The sequence below is a fragment of the Camelina sativa genome, chromosome 5, assembly GCF_030686135.1.
Source record: "Camelina sativa cultivar CO46 ecotype springtype chromosome 5, ASM3068613v1".
Lineage (NCBI taxonomy): Eukaryota > Viridiplantae > Streptophyta > Magnoliopsida > Brassicales > Brassicaceae > Camelina > Camelina sativa.
This window is the reverse complement of record NC_141884.1, coordinates 26672794-26700777: the sequence shown is the minus strand read 5'-3', so window position 1 is coordinate 26700777 and position 27984 is coordinate 26672794. Positions and strand designations below refer to the sequence as shown.

Here is a 27984-nt window from a genome sequence, read left to right as displayed (position 1 = left end):
ATACAACAAATTTTAATATATTTTTGTTATATTTAATTTTATTATACAAAACTTTAAACCCGCACATCGGGCGAGTTCTTATCTAGTATTCTAGGATATGGTTAGTCATTTAATTAAAGATTTTGTTTGGTCACTTGTGCCAATTACTCTTTACGAAAAGCCATCATCTTGTTAAAAAATCTGCATCAAAAAAGAAAATCTTTAGTCATAAAAAAAAGGAACGCCTGCGACGCGTATTTGGACCGTATCTAATCACATCTCACAACTGGGGAGAAAGAAAGAAAGAAAGAAATAAAGAAAGCAACCCTCGTAATAATAATCTCTGCCCCCTACCCCCACGGAAACAAAACCCTTTCGTTTCGTTTCGTTTCGTTTCGTTAAACCCCCCGCAGCCGCAGCCGCAGCCGCAGCCGCAGCCATTGGTTTCTCCTCAACGCACAAGCACAAGCACAACCATGGCGGTCGATCAACAAACTCAGATTCAACTGTCCTTCATCCTCGGGCCCGATTCTTCCCATTTCGAAACCCTAATTTCTCACCTCATGTCTTCATCAAACGAAGAGCGCTCCCACGCCGAGTCTCTCTTCAATCTCTGCAAGCAAACACAACCCGACTCGCTCGCTTTGAAGCTCGTTCAATCTCTCAACTCATCATCTCCCAATCTCGAGCTTCGTGCTATGTCCGCTGTTTTGCTTCGGAAACAACTCACCCGTTCTGGTGGAGACGATTCCGCTTTTATCTACCCTCGTATTGCTGAATCCACTCGTTCGACTCTCAAGTCTCTTCTCCTCGCGTCTCTGCAGCAGGAGAGTGCTGCTAAATCTATAGCTAAGAAGGTTTGCGATACTATCTCTGAACTTGCGTCTGCGATTTTACCGGAGAATGGATGGCCGGAGTTACTTCCGTTCATGTTCCAGTGCGTTGTTGCTGATAATCCGAATCTCCAGGAGTACGCTTTGTTGATTTTCTCTAGATTGGCTCAGTACATTGGTGAAACGTTGGTTCCTCATCTGACTACTCTTCATTCTGTGTTTTCTCAGTCTTTAAGACACTCCACATCTGCTCATGTTAGAATCGCGGCTTTGGGTGCTGCCATTAATTTTATCCAGTGTTTGTCAGAGGCTTCCGATAGGGATATTTTTCAAGATTTGTTGCCCTTGATGATGCAGACTCTGACTGAGGCATTGAATTCTGGGCAAGAAGCTACAGCACAGGAAGCTCTGGAGCTTCTCATTGAACTGGCTGGTACCGAACCGAGGTTTCTGAGGAGACAGCTTCTCGAGGTTGTTGGTTCAATGCTTCAGATTGCCGAAGCCGAGAGTTTAGAAGAAGGAACGAGGCACTTGGCTATAGAATTTGTCATTACATTGGCTGAGGCACGAGAAAGAGCTCCCGGCATGATTAGGAAATTGCCACACTTCATTACCAAACTCTTTAGCGTGTTGATGCACATGCTTTTGGACATTGAGGATGACCCGGCATGGCACACTGCCGAGATTGAGGATGAAGATGCTGGCGAGACCACTAACTATGGGTTTGCACAAGAATGTCTCGACAGGCTTGCTATTTCTTTGGGTGGGAATACTATTCTTCCTGTTGCCTCTCAAGTTTTCTCTGCTTTCTTCGCTGCTTCTGAGTGGCAGAAGCACCATGCTGCTCTCATTGCTCTTGCCCAAATTGCTGAAGGTTGCTCAAAGGTGAGGCTTGTTTCTCTTCTCGTTTAAATGTCTTCCTTATTCAAAATGACTTTGGTGGTATACTATCCTGTAAAGTAGTCTTTGTTGATTTTGGTTGAATTTCTTCAGGAGAGAATATACAACTGGTAGATTTAGTAATAACATTGTTTTATCCTCTACTACCTTCCACTTCCACATGTGTCAAATGAGAATGTATCTCTTATATCTAGCCTTTCCCTTCTATTTTATGGTAATTGGCAAAATGTTCCTTTGTATTCTCTTCTATATTTTTCTTATATTTAAATGTCACCGTCGTACTTTTTCTTGTACTTTTAACGAGTTCATTGTTGATGTACAAACTATGTTTATACCTGACTGGTGGTTATCATTTCTCTCATATGTAGAAAACGACTTTCGTCTCTGACATTATCTTGGTATCGGTGTAGGTTATGATGAAAAACCTGGAACAGGTGGTTTCTATGGTTCTGAACTCTTTTCAGCATCCCCATCCTCGTGTCCGATGGGCAGCAATTAATGCAATTGGACAGTTTTCTACAGATGTAGGACCTGAGTTACAAACTAAATATAATCAGTCTGTTCTGCCTGCGCTTGTTGGAGCCATGGATGACTTTCAGAACCCTCGAGTCCAGGTTGGTTTTGTAAATTGCTGCTTTGGCCATTCTGTGAGCGAAAATGTGACTCATCACTATGTATTGTCTCTGGTTAACAAAAGCTAATACCTAGATTTTCAAAATATGCAGCAGCGATATCAAAAGTTAACAAAAGCAAACCTAGTTGTCTTTTAGGCATTTTAATAGGGCTTTTAGTTGTTGAAAAGTCTCACTTAATCTCATACCAGTGTCCCAAAGTTAGAAGTAAAAGCAAATAAGAGAATCATTACAAAATGTATCCTGCACTGAAAGTTTAAGTTTCTTATTGACCTGCTTTCTTTCTATCTTGCTCATGATTTCTTTTATCTTGCTCATCATTTAAATTTATTACCAAGACTGAGAAGTAGAAGCTGATAATTTTTGTTTTAAACATTGAAACTAGGATATTCTCATTGATTTTCATTTTTCATTCTGCTTATCCTTTAGCGTGAGTTTCTGTAATGAGGTATCCCTTTCGTGGTACAGGCCCATGCTGCTTCCGCTGTTCTTAACTTCAGTGAGAATTGCACGCCAGAAATTTTAACCCCTTATCTGGATGGAGTTATTAGCAAGCTTCTTGTACTGCTTCAGGTACGTGTCATAAATGCTCATTTAATTCATGTGTTTCTTTGTCGTTGATGAAATTCCTTGAACCGAATTGCTAATTTTTATTTGTCTAGAATAAATACTACTTTTTGGAAGTTAATAAATATGTGAAACCTAACATGGGGTCACGCTGATAGACTAGTACAAAAGGGTTAGTGTTTGTTGGAGTTTGTTTTAGCCTTGCCAAGATTTCTTCTTACATTTCTGAAGACTGTCAACTCTCTCACATTTTTCACGTCAAGTCTATTTTTACATACTTGAGTATTACATTTGTCATTGAAGTGTTTTGGATACCTAATAATCATCAAACTAGTATATTTAAAATCCAATTTCTTCACTGGCAAATCATCTCACAGTTTTAAAGTGCAGATCTTTACTAGATGAGGGTTTGTAGGTAGCTTTCTTACCTTATTATATCTGGGTATAATGCAGAATCAAAAACAAATGGTGCAAGAGGGTGCTTTGACTGCTTTGGCGTCAGTTGCTGATTCTTCACAGGTGTTTATATGCTCCTCCGTAAAGGTTTTTTTTATAGTATAATTTGATGGTCACTGATCTAACTTGTTTTTTAACAGGAGCTATTCCAAAAGTACTATGATACTGTTATGCCTTACTTGAAAGCTATCTTGGTCAATGCAAATGATAAAGCTAATCGTATGCTTCGCGCTAAGTCAATGGAGTGCATTAGTTTGGTTGGAATGGCTGTTGGAAAGGAAAAATTTAAGGACGATGCAAAGCAGGTAAAAATATGGATGTTTCATATTCTTTTAAATCCTTGTGCCAAATGGTGATTTAGATCTCTACTTCCACTACTTGGACAAATACGATTAATTTTCATTAAGGAAATTCCTTTTCGTCTCTTCCTAAATCAATCCTATCTTATTAGTACCGGAAGTAATTACCGAATCAAACAGTAGCCTTAAAGTTGATTTTTTGTGGAAAGGTCATGGACGTGCTGATGTCCTTACAAGGTTCGCAATTGGAAGCGGACGATCCAACGACAAGCTACATGTTACAGGCAAGTTTCCGAACTTCAAACCTGAATTAAATATTTATTATCTTTTTTTTGTTGTTCATCCATTAGAAGCTTAGAGGGAACGTAAATTGAAATTTGTTCTGATTGATCTAATTAATACATATGCAGGCTTGGGCTAGACTCTGCAAATGCCTTGGACAAGATTTTATTCCTTACATGAGTGTTGTTATGCCCCCTTTGCTTCAATCAGCCCAGCTCAAGCCAGATGTTATCATTTCATCTGCAGATTCAGATGCAGATATTGATGACGACGATGATAGGTATGACATGGTTACATCCCAGTGCTGTTTAAGAAATATTTTCCTATTGTATACCTCAAGAATATGTATATATTGTGGAAGACGTTGCAGAAGTATAATTTTTAATTTCAAGGTTATAAGTACCCACTCTATCCATTTAACTGACAGACCTGCTAATCAATTATCAGTTCATTAGCTTTTCGTTTTATTTTCCCTCTTTATCCCTGCTGGAACTTTCCTTGTTTCCTTTTTTTGCATTCTACCTTTTTCCCCTGTTTCGTTGCCCATTTTAGATTAAATGTCAACGTTTGGTAAATGGAACTTGATATGGTATGCAAGCAACCTTTTGACTGTGTTCGCATTTTCAGTTAAAAGAATTTTACTCGAGTTGGATAGCTGTTTGTGGTATTCACTTTGATGTGGTTTTATTTCCTATTTCAGCATTGAGACCATTACTCTTGGTGACAAGAGGATAGGGATCAAAACTAGTGTGTTAGAGGAGAAAGCTACTGCCTGTAACATGCTGTGTTGCTATGCTGATGAGCTAAAAGAAGGGTTTTTCCCTTGGATTGATCAGGTATGGCCCCTGTACTTTGCTAACTTTCATAGTACGGAGTTTCATTGGCTTCCATGGTTCTTATACTGTTATGGAAAAACAGGTTGCTCCTATTTTAGTTCCTCTTCTCAAGTTTTATTTCCATGAAGAAGTTAGGAAGGCTGCAGTATCAGGTGTGATTCTCGAGCATCTTTGTTGTCTATGTTTTCTTGGGTTTCAGTTATCCTTCTCTGTGTTACTACAATGAGGGCTTCAGTCACATTATCGAATTTTGTGGCGGCTAGGTATGCCGGAGCTGTTACGCTCAGCCAAACTTGCTGTGGAGAAAGGGAAATCTCAGGGTCGTAATGAATCCTATATAAAGCACTTGAGCGATTATATAATACCAGCATTGTTGGAGGCTTTGCACAAGGTTAAATTGGCTTTACATATTGTGCTTTGGCCTAAAGAATGATGTCTTCACTTTTAGTTTTTATATGAAGAATAACCTATTTATTATACTTGTTCATTTTTCTTCAACATAACCAAAGGAGCCTGAGGTGGAGATTTGCGCAAGCATGCTGGAGTCATTAAACGAGTGTGTACAGGCTTGTAGTTTCTGACCCTGTCTTTTTGCATTAGCAATTAGCTCAATTAGGACTTCCAACGAGGGTGGAAATGAAGAACAGCTTTGCTTTCTTTTTCTAAGGGGCCAAATGTATTCCAAATACAGAATATTCATTGCCCTCTTCTCTTTTTCCTCTTCACTCAATTGATAGAATCTTGGAAAGTATTTTTTTTCCATTGTATGGTAGCTTGTTTTAGAAAATAATATAACCTAAGTAATTGTTTCAGATTTCTGGACCCATTCTAGATGAAAGCCAGGTAAGGGGCATTGTAGATGAGACTAAGGAGGCAATAATAGCTAGTTCAACCAGACGGACAGAGAGAGAAGAGAGAACTAGGGCAGAGGACTTTGATGCAGAAGAAAGCGAGATCCTTAAAGAAGAAAATGAACAAGAAGAAGAAGTTTTTGATCAGGTATGAGCCTTATTGTTTGTGTTAGTAAGGCATCAGTTCTAACAGATGATTCCAGGATATATTGATTTAACTCTGTCTCCCTTTTCGTGAAGATTGGTGATTTACTGGGTACGTTAATAAAAACATTCAAGACCTCTTTCCTGCCCATGTTTGATGAGCTTTCATCTTACATAACTCCCATGTTGGTAAGTTTTTTCTATATGCTCTCTAGACTTTCTATCTCTAAATGTTTGTTGGACATTTTTTTTTATAAAAAGATATTAACCGAAGAACGAGTGCTATAATTTGTTCACCAAATGTGATTGTGAATTTCTATGGTTTGTTCTATGCAGGGTAGTGATAGAACGACAGAGGAGAGAAGAATAGCTATTTGTATATTTGATGATGTTGCTGAGCATTGTCGTGAAGCAGCTCTTAAGTATGTTGTTCTATTATCTTTTTCCCTGTTCTTCTCTGACTATTAGATGTTTCAGCAACTGTCTGATATATGTACTGCTATGCAGATACTATGATACATTCGTTCCTTTTCTTTTGGAAGCATGCAATGACGAGAATGCTGATGTTCGGCAGGTATGTCCCACAATAATCTTCTTCAGTTTGACAGAGTTCGGGATCATTTAGCTTCTTTTTTTTCTCAATTCAGGCTGCTGTGTATGGAATTGGAATTTGTGCTGAGTTCGGCGGTTCTGTTTTCAGACCTCTTGTTGGAGGTAGCTTCATACATACGATTCCGTTTCTCCATGTCTATGAGGTTCTTGTTACATTGGTGTAAATGCATATCATGTTTTATCTGTAGAGGCACTCTCCAGATTAGATGTTGTCATTAGACATCCTAATGCTCAGCAGTCTGAGAATGCCATGGCCTATGATAATGCTGTTTCCGCTCTCGGAAAAATATGTCAGTTCTACCGAAGCAGTATTGATGCTGGAAAGGTAAAAATATCTAGGCTTCCTCTACTACATTCTTCTTCACAGTGATATCTAATGTTTATTCTTTCCGTCAAATCTTGCCCGCTTATGATGGGTTTTTGCATTTTTTTTGCCTGGTGATTAATTAACATGAGTGTAACAGCTTATCATTGAACATAGCTTTTGACGAGAGATTTTTCACTCTTACCAGATTGTTCCTGCCTGGTTAAACTGCTTGCCGATAAAAGGAGATACAATTGAGGCTAAAATTGTCCATGACCAGCTTTGCTCAATGGTGGAGAGGTAAAATTACATGTTTTTTTTTTTTTTTGTGTTACTACTTTAGGGTTGTTATTGAAACCTGGACTCCCTGTGCAGGTCTGACCCAGATCTATTAGGACCCAATCACCAGCACCTTCCAAAAATAGTTGCAGTGTTTGCTGAGGTATAACTACACTCCGTACCAAGTTGCAACACCATGAATTGATATCAGTTTTTGTATGTTTGTTTGTAAATATTCTGGTTTGTGTAGGTCTTATGTGCAGGCGGTGCTCTGGCAACGGAGCAAACAGTGAGCAGGATGATAAATATCTTAAGACAGCTTCAACAGACATTGTCTCCATCAGCTCTCGCATCGACATGGTCATCTCTGCAACCACAGCAACAGCTTGCACTACAGTCCATCTTCTCCTCTTAGATCTCTTATATTCTTTTTGGGAATTTGGCATGACAATGAAGATGATCCACAAAGGTATCTCTCTCGAAGGTGTGCATAATGTTTGATTCTTGGCTTGCTGCTCATGAAACGGCAAATGTTAAGTAGTGCCCAGAGAAGGAGAAAGTTTTGAGGTGTTCTTTTTGTGTTAAAACATTGTTGCTTAATCAAATTTTGATGGTTTTGTTATTTACGTCCAATCCATTTGGTTTGCTTAGGTATCCATTGACCTCTCTACGTGCAACTATTTGATACGATCTTGAGATGCTTCGATTAGTTTGGTTCCGTAGGACTAGTAGACACAAAGAGGTTTAGGGTGCGATATCTTACTTTTCCTGATTCTCATTAAAGAAAACAAAATATAAGTATTTCGAGATTACATTCTCTATAGGTGGACAAATATAATTCCATAAAAATGTAAGCAAAATAGTATACGTATTTTGAGATTGTTAGGATATATTGGTGCCGTTTTAAGCAATTTCGAAAGTTGGTGATGTGGGGATTGTATCAACTGTATTCGAGTAAAGCTTATCTAGGACAGTAGCAACACGAATACATTAAGTTGTTCAGAGAGGTTAACCAGATCCTCGTGCAGAAGTCATGAATTCTGAGTTCAAATCATGATTGTTAGTTTATGGTTGACATTATTTACGTACTATATATACATACAATATAACAAGTCCACGACAAACTGTGAACAGTTTGAAGTTAAGCTAGATGAATCTACATATGCGATCGAGCCACGATTCTATATATACGAGATGGAACGACCTTTTTTGTTCCTCGATTCCTGAGAGAGAAACTGCTATGGCTCGGACAAAGGTTTCGCCAGATACTGACGCCATTCTTCTGGCATTCCTTTATTCGATCTCAGCATCCTTATAGCTGCATTGGTTAATGGTATTGCAACAATGTCATAGTCTTTTGGTTCCTGCCATTACCAACAAAATGTCTTGATTTACACGAAAACAAAGGTTTTGTTGCTTATGGACTGGTAATTGGAAACTATATATGAGAAATACCTTTGGGACCTTGAGTAACTTCATCTGTGCTTCTTCTACTGTCTTCTGACCTTTCCTTGAGTTGCATCTTGAACATGCAGTTACCTATGTTACCTTAACAAATTAAATTGTTTATTTTTACCCATCGATCGGCAATTGATTCTACTAAGTTAGCAGAATCAACCACATACCAGGTTTTGCCAAGTCCATTCTCCACCTCGAGAGATTGGTATAACATTATCAATGGTCAAGTTTTCACGGGAAGAACAATATCTATATCCAAACAAAATTTCTGTCAGCAAGAATAGTCTGATTCAGCAGAAAAGAGAAAACGTACGTCTTGTGACTGGACACAGACAAACTACTCACTGACAAGTGTAATCGTCTCGCAGTAAAATGCTTTTACGACTAAGTGAGTTTTTCACTCTTCTTCTTTTGACAACCTGAAGCAAATGTGGAACCTGCACCAAGCGATGAATGAAGCAAGCTTCAAACTGGTAAAAGGAGATTAAAAAAAAAAAAACTAAACTCATGTACTCTACATACCCTTAACACAGCAGGTATATAGAATGAACCAGTAGGAGAACTAACAGTCTGATCATAATACTCCAGAACATCGGCCTAGACAAGGCAGTATCGAATATACAAATACCTGAATTAAGGATTCTTATGTATCAAAATATATAGTTATCAAGATGGGTTTGAAGTTTTTGGTCTAACCTTATCCATGTACTCGAGACAGATTGCGCGCTTCCAGCAAACCACATTTACCGGCCTATAAAAGGATAATTACTCCAAAGTTGATAGACAAAAAATAACAGATTAACCCCATTTACCGGCCTAAAAGTGTCACAATCCCTAGCTACCAAATTTTAGAAGCAGCCAATAATTCAAAATTTGCAAGAATTAATTAATGCTTTCTTTAATTTCAATCATCAATATTAATAACAAAAAAAACGAAGAATCGAGTGAAGTAAAAAATCATAATAAGATGGTAATCGGTAACCAAACACAAAAGATTCAGACCTGTATGAAATGTCAAGAACCAAGCCTCTGAAGCAAGACAGATCATCAGTCTCTAAACCATCATCAAAATCCCACTCATCGTTGTCTTCGTCAATACCAAGATTTTTCTCGGTGTTATCGAAATCTCTGGTTTTCTTTCTCTTAGAAGGAAAAGAGTAAGACGAGAAAATTCTCGCACCAAACTTTAATCGGCTCCTATTATGAACCGGAACCAAGGGAGAGCCACCACCGGCCATGTAAAAAAGGCTCTGCCGGAATTGGTCTCTCGAGGATAATCCATCGTTGCTAGAGAGAAGTTTAGGTCTCACAGCGAAATGTGCCATTTTGATTGAAGAGAAACCAAAGGGTGATCCAGGTCTTGGAAGATAATTATTATAAGCAAAAGAAATTATTTACACTATTTGGACATGAGAAGAGCCGTTAACCACAAACTGATTCATTTCTGTAGAAAATATCATACTCTATGAAATGACGAATATGGCCTCGTATCCTTCTCACACCCGATTATCTGTACAATTTTTTTTTTTGTTTCTTTGAGTACATCAAATACATAGTTAGTTAGATAAGCTTTGCGTAATTACGCAAAATTTTAAAATAGAAAATAAATTGTTAATGAAAATATTTGAATTTTGAATTACCGTACACTTTTTAAGATATAATCTACATAAAATAAAATAAAAAATACATAAACCAATATTATTTTAATAATTTTCTATATGCCACAATAAGTAATAATTTTCATTCATGTCAAAATAAATTTAACTACGTTAAAATTTATAAAATATAATATACATCCGACAATTTCTGACGAAATATTGAAAACTTAAGAGAAAAATCTTTTATAAGAGAATCTTCGAAATCGTTAATAATTTCAATGACTTCAAAAACGTCACTAATTTTATAAAATGACAGTCACTTTGAAGAAAACTGACCCAAAAGTTAAAGTTACAACTTGAAGAAAATACAACTAGGTTTTGTCTTCTCTGTGTTTCATTCGTAACAAGAATTGAAAATCATTTCTTAAGGTTTGATTGAGAAAGTTTGAAGAAGTGGAAAGATTTGGCTGTGAATGCAATGCGCGAAAGGGGAAGCTCCAATCGGAGTTACACCTAGGCCTCTCACGCTTGTATATATATTGTATTATGTATCTAAAAAAACTCAGGCCGTTCTATTCCCATCTTCACATGGTATCAGAGCCATGCTAGATCCTAAATTCTAAAAGTTTGTGTCAACGGTTTAGATCATGACTGAGATAGAGAAAACTTTAATGAGTGAACGAAAGGGTAAAGAGATCGTGAAGGTGCAAGAGAATCCAACATCCTTGCCGCTGTACTTGCATCCATCGGAAGGGCCAGAAAGTTTGATTACAACGGTCCAATTAAAAGGAGATAACTATGAAGATTGGTCTAAGCATGTGCCGAATGCCTTGCATACCAAGAGAAAGTTGGGTTTTATTGATGGAACCTTGGAGAAACCGGCAAAGACGGACGAGATTGAACAGTGGGAGGTTGTTAATGCAATGATTGTACCGTGGCTTATGAATACAGTTGAGCCAACGTTGAGAACGACAATATCGATGGTGGATGATGCACACATATTGGATGTTTATAAGCCTTTGCACAAATGTTCGTGTGGAGAACTTGCAGCTCAGCTGGAACAAGATAGATATGAGGAACGTATTCATCAGTTTTTGATGGGTTCAGATGATGTGAGATTTGGTGGAATTCTTTCTACTTTGACCAACATTGAGCCAATGTTTTCTTGGGAATTCAAGTAGCAAGGTCTTCTCAGGGAATTTACATATCTCAGTGGAAATATGCCTTAGATATTATTAACGAGTATGGTTTATTAAGTGGGATACCAGTTTGTACACCTATGCTTCAAAATCACGAATCGAAAAAAGATAAGGGGGAGTACTTCGAGACGCTGGAACAATATCGGCGTTTTGTTGGGAGGTTGGTATATTTAACGATTACACGGTCAAAAGCTTATGTATGTTGTACACGTTCTTGCTCAATTTTTGCATAAGCCTCGGCTGAAATATTGGTGGGCTGCGTTGCGTATTGTTTGTTACCTCAAGAACAACTTGGGGTAAGGGATCTTATTCACGGCTAATGGTGACTTGTCTATCTTTGCATATTACGACTCTGATTTTTCTACTTGTCCGATATCACGTCGGTCTCTTTTAGGATATTTTGTTTTATTGGGTGGCTCTCCCATAGCATGGAAGACCAAGAAACAAGGTGTTGTCTCTCAATCTCCAGCGGAAACAGAGTATAGGGCTATGTCTTTCACCACCTTGGAGCTCAAGTGGATTTCCAGTCTTCTATCCGAGGTTGGTGTCTCGTTGGTAGGCTCTCTTAAAATACATTGTGACAACCAAGCAACTTTCCACATTGCAGTGAATCCCGTCTTTCACGAGCGTACCAAACACATTGAACGTGATTGTCATTACATACGCGATAAGATTCAGAATGATTTGATAAAAATGGTCTATGCGACAAGATTCAGAACATATATATTTACTAAAGCCTTTGGAACACAAGCGTTTGAGTATCTTTGTGGCAAGTTAGGCATATGCGATCTTCATGCGCCAACTTGAGGGGAGGGGGTACTAAGGGGTGGATTTGTAAATATTGTATTGTCTTAGGTTTTCCTTATTTGCCTAATAATATAGGCTTTTTACGCTTGCATATATATATATATTGTATTATGTATCTAATTATGTATCTAATAAGACTGTAGATGACGAAAGGTATGTGTTTTGTTGTTGTATTAGAGCACTGTACTAAGGTGACTGTGTTTTCTATAAACCAACTGTAATTGTGAAATGTGAACAAGTATGTAAACAAACTGAATAACTTAGGGGTTTTATTCAACTTGACATTTTAATTGATTTGTATAAAATTCACAAATTTTATGTTATTCAGTTATAGATTTTAATTTTTTTTAAAAAATACACTGTTATTGAACTGATGATTTAAAAATATATTTTAAAATCCACTGTTATTCAAAATAATTTGTGGATTTGGATTTTAATTATTTTTAGGGAGTCTGCAATATTCGAGAGGATTTGTGTAGTTAAAAATACAGAAATCCAAATCTCTGTTATAAATATATTATACTCCCTCCATTTCAAAATATAAGATGTTTTGAGTGAAAGCACGCAGATTAAGAAATGACCACTTTAAAAAAGTTTAACCAATCATAAATAAGACTGCATAAAATAAATAATAAGAAAATATAAAAGTAATCTAAAAGTTGCTTAGAAAGTTGAGGACATCTTATATTATGAAACAAATAAAACCCTCTAAAGCATCCTATATTATGAAACGGAGGGAGTATTATGTAAATGCCCATTATCAGCACATTAGTAGACTTAGTGTATAACCTAAAATCTTAATGTTGTATCATTATATATATGTTATATCATATGATAGATAATAATACAAGAGAATAATTCCTTAAACTTTTGTTCTTAACATGTTATCAGCACGAATCTCTAATCCTAGCCGTCTTAAAAAAAAAAAAAAAAAACCCAGCCACATACAAGGAAAACCGAGGTGTCTTCGTTCTTTCGTGGTTCTTATCCTCCAAACACGTCAAAGCAACAAATTTATTATAGAGATAAGTAACTCTATGCTTTATATTCATCAATCGGTCATGCTTATATCATTTGATTTGTGTACTTTATTATCTTGCTGGGATCGATGTTCTCGCTAGAATATTATTATATTATTGCTGGTCGATATCATTATGTTGGTTTGCTTAATATTCTCACGAATTGGAGGTATCATTATATTGTTGTTTAGTAAATCGTTGGCTTCTAAGATCTAAGTTAATCTTCTGTTTTGAGTGATAACAAATAAGTAATGATTTGATCGAACTTGTGTTGCATGAGTTAGGGTCGATTTCTATGTTTTATATGATCGATTCATGATGCTTATTTAATATACATGTATAGGCATACCTTATTATACTATTCGTTGATTTGGTATTCTGTTTTTTCTTTACTAAATTGGTGCATATATAATATATTACATCAGTTTGGTAACGTGGTTTAATTGAGAACTTCTATGTATGTACACTATATGTATACAGACTAAGACCGGATTCATGCTACAGCGTGGAAAAATAAATTGGTATTGTTAAAATGGAATAACAATATATAAGATGTTATAGTATTTGTATTATACTGTCTATGTTCGTGTATTTGTTACTACAGTTTAAAAAAAAAAAAAAATTTCTTTTTAAGTATTTTAGATTTTGTACACTATTTTTCTAAAAAGATAGTATACAATTAAAAAGAACAAATGTGAGTGAAATATATAATAAGATATGATATAAATAGAATGAAATAATATTTTACCTAAGACGTAGTTGTCAAAACACGAGTACTTAAATATTATTTCTATGTTTGTGTTTATTAATACTAATTTGTACATAATACTAATATGTATTTTTTTTTTACGCATCGCATACATGGGAAATGTATTCCCTAATGTGCTGACCATATATAGTTAATTTTTATGACTTTTAAATGTGGTTCTGAAAAATGTATTCAATTTTTTGAGTAATTGATGGGGGCTGTATTTTAAATTGATACACCTAAACAATTGGGTCTCTTATTAACTTTTTGGAGATATCTGATTTCCGGTGGCCTTTTTGGTAAGTTTTTTTTTAACCTCTGTCTTGATATCTGAAAAATCAAAGCTTTCTTTTGACGTTTCTTCTACCCAAGAAAAGATATTCCATGTTCCATCTCCATCTTGAATTCGATCCATCTTTTCATCTCAATCTTCGACTCGATCAATTTTAGAGAAAACAGGGTATAATTAAATTCATTACACTACAAGAAAACATGGATTTGCCTACTGCAATTTGCGACTTAAAACCCAGTCGCTAAATTTAGCGACTGAATTGCGATTGTTTTGCTACTTAATAGCTACACAAACAAAACAGTCGTCAAATAGACGCTAATTGGATACTAATTTATAATATCGCATTTTAGTCACCAATTTGCGACTAATTTGGCAACCGGTTTTGCAGTCACCAAAAGTTGCGACTACGCAGCTACTATTTAGCGACCGATTTATTTAGTTTGGGCCTTAAAACAAATTTGGTCCGTAAGAAAACGGCCCAAACCCAACTCGATCTCATATTCATCCCGAGAAAACCCTAATCCCTCATTTCTCTTCTTCCCCGAGAAAACCCTAGATCTCAATTGCTCTCAATTGAGAACCCTAAATCTTCATCCCGTCCTTGTTTCTCTTTTGTTGTTGATGGCCAGAGTAAAGAAAAGAGGAGAAGGAAGAGGAAACCCCTCAAATCCAACCGCTGGAACTTCACAACCGGCGAATCAAAGACCCGCGACTCTTCCCAGCCAATATGCCTTCATGCCGGCAAACCAGCGAGACCCAGAGACTGATTCTCAGGGAATTCATGTCCCAATCCTCCAGCCTCCAGCGAGACCAATGCCTCATTACGAAGACTATCCACCTCCGACAAACCTTTTCCAGAACTCGAGGAGCTTTCTAGGAGCATCCCCTTTCGGCGAAGCTCCAATCAGGCGTCCATTTCCTCAGCCTCTCGCCTCTGCGACGGATCCACCAGAATTCTCGAGTCCACTTCGACAGTCTCCTCAACCTTCAGTCACGAATCATCCTCGATAGTCTCCTCAGGTCTCGACTCTACCTCGACAGTCTCCGCTACCTCGACAGTCTCCTCACGTCTCAAATCATCGTCCACCGTCTTCTCAACCTCAAGCTGGCTCTGGATCGCACCACGGTTCTCAAGCGCAGAAATCACATCAGGAAGAAGAAGACCAAGCTGATTCTGAGGATGACAGTGCAAGGGAATCACAACTCCCAGCTGATGTACTCGCTTCTTTACATGCCATGCTCGTCCAGCCAGGCCGTGAGTTGTACACCACTGTCCTCTCTCCCACATTAGAGCGTGGAACTACTTGGTAAGGATTGTTTGTGTAGATTAGATTGATTAGAGTGATTAGAATTGAAAAGATTGTTTTAGTAGGTTTGTTTCATTGGATTAGAAGGTTTGTTTAGAAGGTTTGTTGTTGTTGATTTGTTGTTGATTATATTAGTAGGTTTGTTGTTGAGTAGATTAGTAGGTTTGTTGTTGATTAGATTAGTAGGTTTGTTGTTGTTGTCGATTTGTTGTTGATTAGATTAGTAGATTTGTTGTGGATTATAATTTAACTTTCGATTTGTTTGTGTTATAAGGTTTGGTAAGGACAACGGTAAGATTACCCGAAAGATTACAAAAGTGTTTACAAACAAGTTTGATGGGCCATATTACTGTTGGGGTTGTGTTTCTACTGCAAGAAGAGAAAACTACTTCTTGGAATTCATGGTAAACTTCTACTCCTTTCAATTTGATTTCTATATTTATAGTTTGTTTTTTTTGGATTGTTTGTATCACTAACACTAGTCATATTTTGTAGAAAACACACACCTGGGATCCCTCACTAACCAGTGTCATTCAAGAAAAGTTCTATACCATTTGTCAAAACCGAATGAAAGACATGGTTTCCAAGGCAGCAGCTCAGCGAGATCAAGCAAAACCGAGTTGGATTGAGAAAACTCTTTGGAAAGAAATGTGTGACTATTGGAACACAGAAGAAGCCATGGCAAAGAGTGCAACCACTTCAGCAGCTCGAATGTCTGACCGTAATGGTCTTGGCCCTCACAAGCATGTATCAGGGCCGAAGTCTTACTTGCAAATCGAACAAGAGATGGTGAGTTATCGTTTTCATTGTTTAATAAGTTACATCAGATGGTTCATTATCTAACTTTTTCATTGTCTAACTTTTCAGGAAGTGGAATTGGGAAGACCGCCAAATATTCCTGAAGTTTTCATTAGGACTCATACCAAAAAAGATGGGACTTTTTTGGATAAGAAGGCGCAAGCAGTTCATGAGGCATATAAGCAAAAAAGGGAAGCTAAGTTGGCTGCTTTGGACAATGACAACCAAGCTGATGGTACATCACGTCGATCGGAGCTATCTCACGAGGAGGATGATGAGCTCTTTCTTCAGGTAATGTTGCTTCTTTCTAATATGCATCATTACTTAAGTTTTTCATTGGTAAGTAATGATGTTAACTTTTTCTCTGTTTTGTTATGCAGTCTACTTTCATAAATGATAGAGGAATATACTTTGGGGTTGGAAGCCTAGGGAGTTTCATCAACGGCAAGCGTAAGTTCCCTGAAATGTCTTCTACTTTCACAAGCCTGCAACAACAGCTTGAAGAAGCTAACCGCAAAATCGAGCAACAAGCAGCTCTACAAGCAGAGCATGACGCAGAGGCTTCACGGGTTGCAGCTGAGGCTTTACGGGTTGCATCTGAGCAACAAGCAGAGATCTCACGCTTGGTGAGCTTCCTCAAGACTAACCAAAACTATGTCGCCTTCCTCGAGTCTCAAACCAATGACCCAAACCTTTTTGATGTTCAAAGTTAGGTTCCTTCACTATCCCTCCTTCCTTTATGATTATGAAAACTTTTGTAATATTTGTGACTTGTACTCTTGTTATGTTTGGATGTAAAATTAAACTTATGTATTTGTTTAATTTCATGTTTGTTATGTTTTAGTTATAGTTTTCATAATCAGTTTTGTTATTACAAAATCAAATAATTCGTTTTTACCAGAATTTTTTAAAAAGCATGATAACTAAACAGTCGTAAAACAGTTACCGAAACGTACACAAGAGAATAACCAAAACAGTCGCAAATGAGTAACCATATCAGTCGCTAAAGATTTGCAAATTCAGTCGCAACTTTAGCGACTGTTTGGCGACGGAAGAACGACCATAATTATCAGTCGCCAATTAGTAGCTCCGTGTCGACTATTTGGCGACTGATTATTTTAGTTACGCACTATTTAGCGACTCTGTATGTCAGTCGCCAATCAGTCGTAACTAAGTAGTTTGCGACTGTTTAGTGACTGCTTTTGTAGTCGGGAAATCCATGTTTTCTTGTAGTGTTACTTCTTCAATCCACCAAATCTTGTAGAGAAAACTATTAAATCCAAAAAGGAGTGAAGCTGCGATTAGTCTACTCAATTCGGTGTGTCTATGGGGTTGATGGTCCTATCAATAAGATGATTATGTTTTGAGCCATGAGTTTAGCAAACCGATTTATCAATTCAATTGGGTTGGTAAGTTGCTAGTAATTACGAATTTATTTTGTTTATATTTTTTTCGATTCTACTTATCTATACTCTTTCTGTACTGTTCTATGTATCCAATTCAGTTTTTGAAAGCATAGTTGATCCTAGTAAAAATAGTATATATCATTGGCAATACCTAAATGATGACTTGACATATTATAAATTGTAGGCAGTACATGTGCAAGCCTATACAATCAAACCGAAGCATCCCTATATGAAGACATCATGCTATCCGTAAGATAAGTAGTGGTTTTAAAAAAAATCTTTTAGATTGTTTTGTTTGGAAGAATATAAACTTATTGCTTAATTTCATTTCCAATTAACTTCAGGATATCAAATGAGATGTACTTTACTGCAGCCCAGTTTATTACAATAGAGTAAACGTTCTTGAAGCGAGAAACATGAAAGATAATTTCTAATCTTTTTTTTTGTTTTAATATTGCAACTTTCTGAATTGTGATTTCTTCATTACTATAGAAGTCTTTAGTTAATGTGCAAATATTCCTCAAAAATATACACTTAGACATTCAAGTCTTGCTTCAAATTGAATTGAAAGAATTAGCCAATGTAATTCAGAAAAATTTGAAATATACTGACCAGGTATACGAATATTTTGACTCAATATCAGGACATGGTATAACGTTTATTGGCTGAATAGTTAGTGATAAGGGAGCATAAGTTTTAGCAGACAAAAGATTGAAGGTATGTCGTAATCTTTTTCATACTTTTCCTACTTAATCATAGTTTTCTTATACTTCTTCTTCCTTTCATTGCTTGATAATGAAAGATTAGTGAATATATATTTAAATTATAATTAAATCAATACAAACTTAATCTTTATCATTTATTTTAAACTTGAAATGACAAAACATAGGAATAGAGAAACTAAATGAAACGAACAGAAATTATTAATCAACCTAAAAAACTAATACTTCATTTTTCTACAATCCTCTTGCCAAACATGCTTCCTTGTATAATGGATATATAACTCCATCATAAATCATCAGATCTTCGTCACTTATTGTCCTTTAAGAAATTGGAACAGAAGTTTGAGGCATAAATTACCATTAAACTTACTTGAAATAGAAGTTGTTCTCCGACTGTTGAATGATCTCTTTCCTCTTTCGAAGCATTTTCCTTTAGGATTCCAAATAAAAAACCCATGTATCTCCTTGAAAGTGATTTGTGTTGCAACTTCACAATTAAGGTTTAGATCGAACCAAGCCTTAAGTACTGGATATTTCATATTTTTTTTCTTTTCCATCCTAGTCATATTTTTAATGAAAAAGTTTTTTTTGTGTGGCTAAGACGACCTTTGTGCTCTTTGTGGCTAAATATGAAGCATGGTTCGTAACTCTGAATTTCCCCGCGGATTTAGTCAATGTGAATGTTTCAATGATTACCCATTGTCCCGGGATAATCATTTTCTGGAACTTTCTAAACTGTGGTTTCTTAACAGTTGCATGAATAAGGGTACCCTATTGTATAATGGAAAAGTATTAAACTTCCAAACACTAATCATTTAAAGTACATGTGAATTAAAAAAACGTAGTAAAGAGTTCAGTAAGCTTACTGAAATATCCGCTAAAACCATTTTGATTGTCTCTCCGGAGAAGACAATATATTGCTTTCAAGAGTGAATTATTTTCACTTGGATTCTCCAGCCTGTTCTGAATGGTTTAATGGACTGTAAATCTGTGATAGGTACCATGGCGGCAGCCATCTTGGAAGGCTTGGAAGAATATGTAAATGATAAAGTGAAGAAGGTATGATGATTCAACCCTCAATTAGTATCATCGTATTTACAGGAAGTCGTCATGTATCCTTCATTAGGTATGATTTGATAATATAAGTTAGGGTATTCTTGAAATGTGATCTTAGTAGTTAAGTAGGTATTATACAATGACGATATATATTGGAGGTGCAGTTAAGGATAGAAGTTGAATGAGATTTTGAATTAGGAATATTCTTAACAATGACGATATATAGTGGAGGTGTAGTTAAGGAATATAATACATTACTCAAAATGCGGCTCATAGTAATTTGAAATAGTTTTAAAAGATTGATATCTGTCAAATTAAATAATTTAAGTAAATTAAGTAATTGGTGTTAAGCCGAAACTTTCTCTCTCTTATCTCTCTCGTATCTTTCAGAGAGAGAAAGTTTTTTCTTCTGATTAAAATCGGACTCTGTTTGATTTTAATCTAGTTTTTTGTTGTAAGATATTTTCCAGCTTAGTCTGGATTGTTTCTCTCGTATTAGTACGAGTTTCTCTTAGCCGTTTTGGCTATGTTTTTTTTGTTTTGGCTTTTCCCTTTTGCAGTAACTAAATCTCTTCAAGTGAAGGAGACAAACGCAGATTGTGGAAATTAGAGGTTCAAGAGATCATCAACTGCTCGATTTCCTTGCATGAAAGGATAAATCCTTCATACCCTATTGGTGCCATAATTGGCTTAGAATGAAGGTTCCTTTTATTTGTTTGTGAATCGGGATGTTTGGAAACTTGATGGCTGGTGAAGACAGATTCAGAAGAGCGTGTTTTGTTACTGAGTCAAAAACCTCTTCTCTTGTCATCTTTTCTGGAGCTTAATCCTTGTTGGTTTTTGGATCTCTGTTTATACACATCTGGAGATTTCTGCAAAAGGAGTTAGGGTGGTGATTCAGATGAGCAGCTGATTTCAAAAAATCCAATTTGGATTCGATCGACGGTCAGCCATGGTGGTGATGGCGGTGACGAGTCCAAGACGAGTCGGTGACGAGTCAATGATGAGTCGGTGACGAGTTTGATGCCTCTTCCACCTTTCAACTTGCGCAACCCACGTAGTATTACACGTGTCCATTTTTAGGCTCAATAATTTTTTTCTTTCTTATCTTATATTGTTGGACGTTTGATGGGCTTATGTTAGATTTCTGTTCACCACTTGTATCTTTACCCGGTTTGGGTTTTAATGAAATGTGGTCGACAAAAAAAAAAAAAAGTAAATTAAGTAATTTTTAATAATACGATTGAATACCGTAATCAATGTCTTTAATTGTTTTATTTGATAAAAGCTTGGAACGCTACAGAGGACTAATCTAATCGAAGTCAAGTCCTATTTTGCAGCCCTTTTTCTGCAGGCCATAATAGCCCATTATTCCATGACGGAAGGCGTTAGTAGTTCTGTCAATAATTCCGTTAAGATATCCGATTCACAATTTCCGGATAATTTCTAATTTTAAACCCGATCCATCATGTTTAAAAGTCTGCTTTAGCCCTAATGAATTGTCTTCAGTTAGATTTCGAGAGGAGCATTTTCAGACTATATTAAAGTTGTACTTCTCTTTTACTAATATAGGGATACATGTGTCCGAATATATATATACGTGTATGTGTGCTGTGAATGTATAGTAGTATTTTGATTAATTTTTGGTTTGTTACAATTGATTTAAATAAAAACGAATATATATATATATATATATATACACACGTGTATGTGTGCTGTGAATGTACAGTAGTATTTTGATTAATTATTGGTTCGTTACAATTGATTTAACTAAAACATGAAGTTTTGTGTTCAATCGTAATCGGTAATTGACTAAATATAAATATTTTAAATCTTTTGAAGGGGAAGATCTTTTTTTTTTTTTGTTAACTATTGGGTCACAATAGGCCGGCCCATTAGCCTAATCCCTACATTCGTAAGAAACGGGATTTGATCCCGGGTGTGATGGTACCTTGTGCATTAAGGATTTATCTTTGGCCACTGCACTAAAGTCACTTCATCGGAAGATCTTATATAAAGAAGAGTAACCATCATCCTCATCGAGATAAAATTTGATATGGACAGCCGAATAAGCGATTGTCACCACCGACTTTGTTTTGGATCTCTTACAATGATCTCTCCGGCTAAAAGATAAGTATTCTTTCATACTTTTATAAATATGTAGATTTAATGCTTCTTTGAAACATTATTCTAAATTTGAAAAAAAATTTGAATTTAAACATCAAAATCGTTTTACCTTTTAGAATAAATAAATAAAATTGTGCGTTTTGTGTAATGGAATACACACTCGTCATATTATTGCTTGTTCCATTATAAGTTAATGGTTCCATAGTTTCATCGTGGATTTTAAAAAGAAAAAAAAAACAAGCATAATTGTTAGTGTACACTGTATTGTATATACTCCTTTAATTTCATTTTTTTAAATGATAAATATATAATTTATTATTAATTTATTATAAAGTAATTATGATAAAATAATTATATTCTTGGGTAAAATTCTTTAGATTTTATAATAAAATCTTTAGTGAAAAAAAGAAAAATATCATTTTTTAAAAGACAGATATTATATATATATATATATATATATAAATGATGCTTACTATTTATTTAACAATAATTTATATGATTTTTTATAATGTTTGTGATTTACTTTATTTGTTTAATCACAAATTTAAATCTAATTAAAATTAGATATAATATCATGATGAAATATTTTAAATCCTGTCATCCAACCTTGTTTGGTGAATAAATTGAAAATTATTATATTATTTGGCATCACTTCTGTGAGGAGGTTTAAATCAAAGTATATGACCATAAAAATTCATTAGTTCTTTAGAATAATCTAAAGAAAGTAAATGACTAAAAGTCTATAAGATAATATATACAACCTGTTGTAAACTATATAAATGTTTGGAGGCAACAAGAATCAAAGGAGAAATGATCTAGAGAAATAAGTTTGGATTTAGAGAGAAGATAGAGAAAGAACTAAAGAGAAACTAGAGAGATAAAATGACTTCTCATATATCTTCTTCTCTTGTATATAATTCTTATTTATAGAGGGAGGAGACAAAGAGAAGTTGAGAACAAGTGGTGAACAAGTGTTCAAAGTATTATGGCATAAAGAGGGACACATGTTATGATGGATACACACATATTTTACAACACTCCCCCTTGAGTATCCATCACTAGTGATGGGTTACACACTGCCTTATTAAAAACCTCATTATAGAAAAACCTAGTGGGATAAAAACCATGACAAGGGAAAAAGAGTACAGTAGTGTAAACTCCCCCTCGAAAAAACTTCACAGATCTCGTAGATGCAGCATTCCAATATTATGAATATATATGCTTTCTCAATGTGCTAGTTGGAAGCGCCTTTGTGAATTGATCTGCTGGATTGCCACATGAGCAGATATGTTGGATATCAACTTCCTTCTTTTGCTCGAGTTCTTGAGTGTAGGAGAAAAATCTTGGAGGTATATGCTTTATTCTGTCGCTCTTGATGTAACCTTCTTTGATTTGGGCGACACAAGCAGCATTGTTTTCAAATAATGTTGTTGGCTCTTTACTGGTGAATATTCCACTCGATTCTTGTATGTGGTTAGTCATTGATCTGAGCCATACGCATTCCCTCGATGCTTCATGAAGAGCAATTATTTCTGCATGATTTGAGGAAGTGGCGACCAAAGTCTGTTTCTATGAGCGCCATGAGATAGCAGTTCCTCCAATTGTGAAAACATATCCAGTTTGGGATCGGGATTTATGTGGATTTGATAAATATCTTGCATCTGCAAGACCAACTAGACTAACCCAAGTCAATAGTACCTTGAAGATAACGGAGAATATGTTTTATCCTATCCAATGTCTGCGAGTAGGGGATGAGTTGTATCTTGCAAGTACATTTGTAGCAAATGCAATGTCCGGTCTAGTGCAATTTGCAAGATACATGAGTCCACCGATAGCACTCATATAAGGTACTTCACGACCAAGTATTTTCTCGTTGTTTTCACAAGGTCTGAATGGATCACTATCGATATTCAGAGATCTATTAACCATCGGAGTACTCAAAGGAGTCGCTTTGTCCATATTAAAGCGCTTTAAAATCTTTTTCGTATAATTTGATTGATGCACAAATATTCCATCTTGTAAATGCTCTATTTGAAGCCCGAGACAGAATTTTCTCTTTCCAGGATCTTTCATTTCAAACTCTTTTTTCATATGAGTTCTTGCATCATCAATCTCCTTTTGAGTTCCAATTATATTCAGATCATCAACATATATAACAATGATCACAAATCACGATGGAGATTTCATTATGAAGACGCATGGGCATATTTCATTATTAACATACCCTTTCTCCAATAGGTATTCACTTAAGCGATTATACCACATGCGCCCAGATTGTTTTAACCCGCAAAGTGATCGCTGTAATTTTATCGCACAAATTTCATTAGATTTAAAGCCTAATGCCTCAGGAATCTTAAATCCTTCTGGGATTTTATGTATATATCATTATCCAATGATCTATATAAATATGCTGTCACTACATCCATAAGGTATATTTCTAAATTCTTAGAAGCCGTTAGGCTCATTAAGTATCTGAATGTAATTGCATCCATGACTGGAGAATACGTTTCTTCATAATCAACTCCAGGTCTTTGAGAAAAACCTTGTGCAACAAGTCGGGCTTTATATCGTGTGATTTCATCTTTCTCATTTCTCTTTCGCCCAAATACTCACTTGTAACCAACAGGTTTGACATCTTTAGATGCAGTGACAAGAGGTCCAAAGACATTTCTTTTATTGAGGGAGAGCAACTCAAGTTGCATAGCCTCTTTCTATTTTCCCCAATCAGGCCTATGTTGGCATTCTGATACGGACCTTAACTCTTGATGGTGCATTTGCAGCGGGAATATATGACTTTCTCACCCTTTTTGTATCTGAAACGACCAGACCTGTTTTTTTTAATATTAAATAAATAATAATAAATAAATAACTACAACTAGTGGTCCCATACCCACTAGTCACCTAACCACAATCACAACCAACAACGGAAATAGCAATACCAATAAATATCCAATAACCAATAAAGTAATAACCAGTATTAATTCCAATCATAAACTAATGATCCAAACAGCATAAATCAGAGAACCAACAATTCTAAACAATATTCTAGGACTCAACTCTGGCAACCTAACAGAAGCCAGACAACCAAGCGAACCACTAGAACATCCTCCTCTTCATTGCCCATGATTCCACGATCACACTTTGCCTTTACCTGCACCACAAACACAAATGGCAATGCATGAGTATTTTATAAACACTCAGTAAGGCAATCATCCCATCTACTGGACTATACACACAAGTAATAGAGACATCTCTAATCATCAACCAACAAACAATCAATCAACAATAACAAACCAGGACTCTGCATCGACCGACACCAACATGCATCGACCGACACCACATTGGGGATGCATCGACCGACACAAGAGATGCATCGACCGATGCAAGTTACACATGCATCGACCAACACCCGAACTGCATCGACCGACGCATGCTCGACATAACACGAAAACCCTACGGTTTCACGCGCCGTCCTCGGACTTGCATCGACCGATGCACAGAGTGCATCGACCGATGCACAGAGTGCATCGACCGATGCAATGTCGAGCATCGTGTTTCCCCAAAGATTCTCGCCGGTTCTTTGTTCCTGAAACCACAAAACTCGATCCCAAGCCACAAGAAAGCTTCCTAACGTCCAGAATAACGATCTAACAAGCCTAACAACACATAACAAGCAGATCAAAGAAATCTCTAGCTTAGATAAGCCATGGTCCTGCACTTACCTTTGCCAACAACGTTCTAAGCCTCAGATTTCACCAGGAAACGCCACAAATCCACATAAATCACCAAGAACACCAAGAACACTCTTTCTCTCTTTTGTTTCTCTCAAAAGCAGCCAAAGTCGACTAATGAGACAAAAGAATCGACTTAAGGGTTTCCTAACCCAAAACGCAGCGTTTAACTTAAGTCAAAACGCAGAAAATTGAACCTGCATCGACCGATGCACTATATGCATCGACCGATGCAATCCCCTAAACCGGGATTTCGGTTCACGGATGTTACAATTCTCCCCCACCAATCTAGATTCATCTTCGAATCTCAAACAACCATCAGCCAAGGACTCCCGTGCAACCGTCTCCACGGTCCGCACTCCTCCGACCGATATACAAAAGGTCACCTCTAGGCGATAGACTCACTCTCCAGGCATTATTTGCTCTCGACTTTTGGAATTTCCTTTACTCATAGGCCTCAAACTTGAGTTTTTATTGGCTCCTCATCAGCTCTAAGTCTGCATGCCATAATGTTGGCTCCTCATCGGGCCTAAGCCCGCATGCCATAATATATAAGGAAAAATCCAATACTCGTCTCTCGGGTTACCACCCTACAGCGCACCCCCGGATTGTCATCCGAAGTCGATATGTAACACCCGCAAACCAATTTGAGTGTTTTGGGTGAGGGTGTCGGTCGACACCACTGATTTTCTGGTTCGACCAGATTGAGTTTTTAATCGATTTGGACCGGTTTGGTTTAAGGAAAACCATTAAACCGTGATATTTAAGTGGGAGAACGACCTAGGTCGTGTTTTGTTGTTGCCTAGCCGCTGAAAACAAAGAGAAAGAGGAGAAGGAAGAGTAAACTTGATTTTGGTGTTCAAAGCAAAAAGGAACAGAATCGTCAGGGTTTAGGAGAAGGAGGATCTGTATACTCAAATCGTTTTGAAAGGTATTGAGTTTTGGTAGGGTTGTAGCTAAGAGATTTTTGTACACTCTCTTTTTTACAGAACTGAATTTGGGTTAATATTCTAGGAGATATCGGCAGTTTCGTGGGGTGTTTCTTCTCTGTCGCGGTTTGAGACCAGCGGGAGTTTCGGGATCGATTGCGGTTTCATCTGAGATATGATCGTCCTGAAATTTTGTGGAAAGCTTCGTGACGCCTAGGAATAGCTTTTCACCGGAGGGATTTGATAGTTAACGGTTCATTTTCATTTTAGAAGGTGAGTGCATGACCATGGCTAATCTAAGCTTTTGATTCCCTTGTTCTTGCTTGTTGTTGCTTGGTTGTGTGTTTTTCTTGCTGGGATTGGTTGATACAGGTTCCTAAGGAGATATAAGGCTTGGGTATTGAGTATTGGGCGTTTTGGAGGAGATTTGGGAGCGAGATTCGACTCTCGACTTCGCGCGGATCGCAGTTGCAGAGGGAGTGTTGATCGCTACCACTTGGTGTCGGTCGACACCAGCAAATTGGGCATCGATCGACACTGTGGTGTAGTGTCGGTCGACACCATTGAGCCAGTGTTGGTCGACACTAGGCTGGTGTCGGTCGACACCTCCCTTCCAGCGACACGATGTTTGATTTCCTGGTTTGTGTGTTTGTTTGTTGCTTGTTTTGGAACTTTGGAATCATTGTTGCTTGTGTGTATAGCCCAGTAGATGGGAGGATTGCCTCACTGAGTGTTTATCAAATACTCATACATCTCAATTTGTGTTTGTGGTGCAGGTAAAGGCAAAGTGTGATCGTGGAATCAAGGCAATGAAGAGGAGGATGTTCTAGGGACTCGATTGGATGTTGTCTGACATTGCTAGGTTGCTAGAGTTGAGTCATTAGAAACATTGCTAGGTTGCTGGTTTCATGTTTCTTGTTGTTTGGTATTGGGATATTGCCTTTGCTATAATATCAGATTGTTATTGGTTATTATTGGTTTGTTATTGGATATTGACTTATGTTATTCCGCTGTTGATTGTGAATATAGTTAGGTGGCTAGTGAGTATGGGACCACTATTTGTAGTTTATTTATATATATATATATATTATTTATTATTTTTTTTTTAAAAAAAGGTCGGTCGTTTCATTTTGGTATCAGAGTCCTTACGGTTCTAGGTTTGGGTTCGCTAGGTTTCTGTTGTGATGTTTTGGATTGCATGCTTTGATTGATTATGTGAGTTAGTCAATTGTGTGTGGCATGGAGTCATAGAACATCCTCTTCGAGCCTTCAATGAGATTTCATGGTGAGTTATTGTTATGTTTCTTTGTGTGGTATTGATTTGTTTTCTGCTTGTTAGCCTCTGTTCTTGGAAGATCAGTGGTTAAGGAGTTTGAGTTGTTGGTCGTGGACGGGGACGTGGTCGTGGTCATTGTCGGGCGGGTCCCGAGGCCAGTGAGTGTGTGGTCCAGAGTTCCACGAGGAGGTACGTCAGAGGGTCGCAAGCGTATCAGGAGGGACCAGAGGGGATTAGCCGGTGAGCGTGCCGGGGGTGCTGGGAACCCAGGTGTGGGGTTGCAGCAGGTGGAGCCCAGGGTCGAGATGATCGCTTGGTGGATCTGTTGGCGTGCTGTTGGAGCGGTTACCGAGAGGGGTACCAGTGTAGGCTCCAATTGTGCCGCATGTGGCGGGGTGCAGTCGAGGGCTGCGGATGTTGAGGACTTTCCACCTTATGTTAAGAGGATGGAGCGGTTGTAGATGACCGGTATGAGATTATTTCTCAAGGGGTATCGGGCCTAGAGAGGCAGATAGGTGGACATATGCAGTTGGAGCA

At 37.1% G+C, this 27984-nt stretch overlaps 3 protein-coding genes across 15 annotated transcripts; 2 read left to right on the top strand and 1 right to left on the bottom strand.

Annotated features, from left to right (window-relative positions):
• Nucleotides 1-142: 142 nt before the first annotated feature.
• Nucleotides 143-7632, top strand: LOC109124471 (uncharacterized). Of its 4 annotated transcripts, none has more exons than XM_087450800.1 (21): nucleotides 183-949; nucleotides 1041-1697; nucleotides 2123-2326; nucleotides 2813-2917; nucleotides 3365-3430; nucleotides 3508-3672; nucleotides 3876-3950; nucleotides 4077-4228; nucleotides 4649-4784; nucleotides 4867-4936; nucleotides 5048-5175; nucleotides 5294-5350; nucleotides 5598-5783; nucleotides 5876-5968; nucleotides 6116-6201; nucleotides 6287-6353; nucleotides 6427-6493; nucleotides 6580-6716; nucleotides 6904-6995; nucleotides 7071-7137; nucleotides 7225-7632. In XM_087450800.1, exons 2-21 carry the CDS (start codon nucleotides 1161-1163, stop codon nucleotides 7387-7389), a joined length of 2655 nt encoding a protein of 884 aa, XP_087306926.1. In that variant the 5' UTR covers nucleotides 183-949; nucleotides 1041-1160; the 3' UTR covers nucleotides 7390-7632. The 4 variants fall into 4 exon arrangements, 2 of the variants coding, with proteins under 2 accessions (XP_010511151.1, XP_087306926.1); XR_015557528.1 differs by having other exon boundaries at nucleotides 240-949; nucleotides 5294-5340; XM_010512849.3 differs by having other exon boundaries at nucleotides 143-1697.
• Nucleotides 7633-8012: 380 nt separating this feature from the next.
• On the bottom strand, nucleotides 8013-9917 carry LOC104787308 (uncharacterized). Of its 10 annotated transcripts, none has more exons than XR_015557529.1 (7): nucleotides 9435-9913; nucleotides 9129-9183; nucleotides 8955-9029; nucleotides 8778-8869; nucleotides 8600-8681; nucleotides 8430-8522; nucleotides 8013-8338 (listed from the first exon to the last, which is right to left on the bottom strand). XR_015557529.1 is itself a non-coding variant. In XM_010512847.3 (7 exons), exons 1-7 carry the CDS (start codon nucleotides 9755-9757, stop codon nucleotides 8213-8215), a joined length of 837 nt encoding a protein of 278 aa, XP_010511149.2. In that variant the 5' UTR covers nucleotides 9758-9917; the 3' UTR covers nucleotides 8013-8212. The 10 variants fall into 10 exon arrangements, 2 of the variants coding, with proteins under 2 accessions (XP_010511149.2, XP_010511150.2); XR_015557531.1 differs by having other exon boundaries at nucleotides 8782-8869; XR_015557530.1 differs by having other exon boundaries at nucleotides 8430-8513; nucleotides 8782-8869.
• Nucleotides 9918-14830: 4913 nt separating this feature from the next.
• LOC147944420 (uncharacterized) lies at nucleotides 14831-24954 on the top strand. The gene is made up of 7 exons (XM_087512578.1): nucleotides 14831-15085; nucleotides 15137-15402; nucleotides 15677-15806; nucleotides 15898-16191; nucleotides 16270-16491; nucleotides 16581-16878; nucleotides 24905-24954. Exons 1-7 carry the CDS (start codon nucleotides 14831-14833, stop codon nucleotides 24952-24954), a joined length of 1515 nt encoding a protein of 504 aa, XP_087368704.1.
• Nucleotides 24955-27984: the final 3030 nt, after the last annotated feature.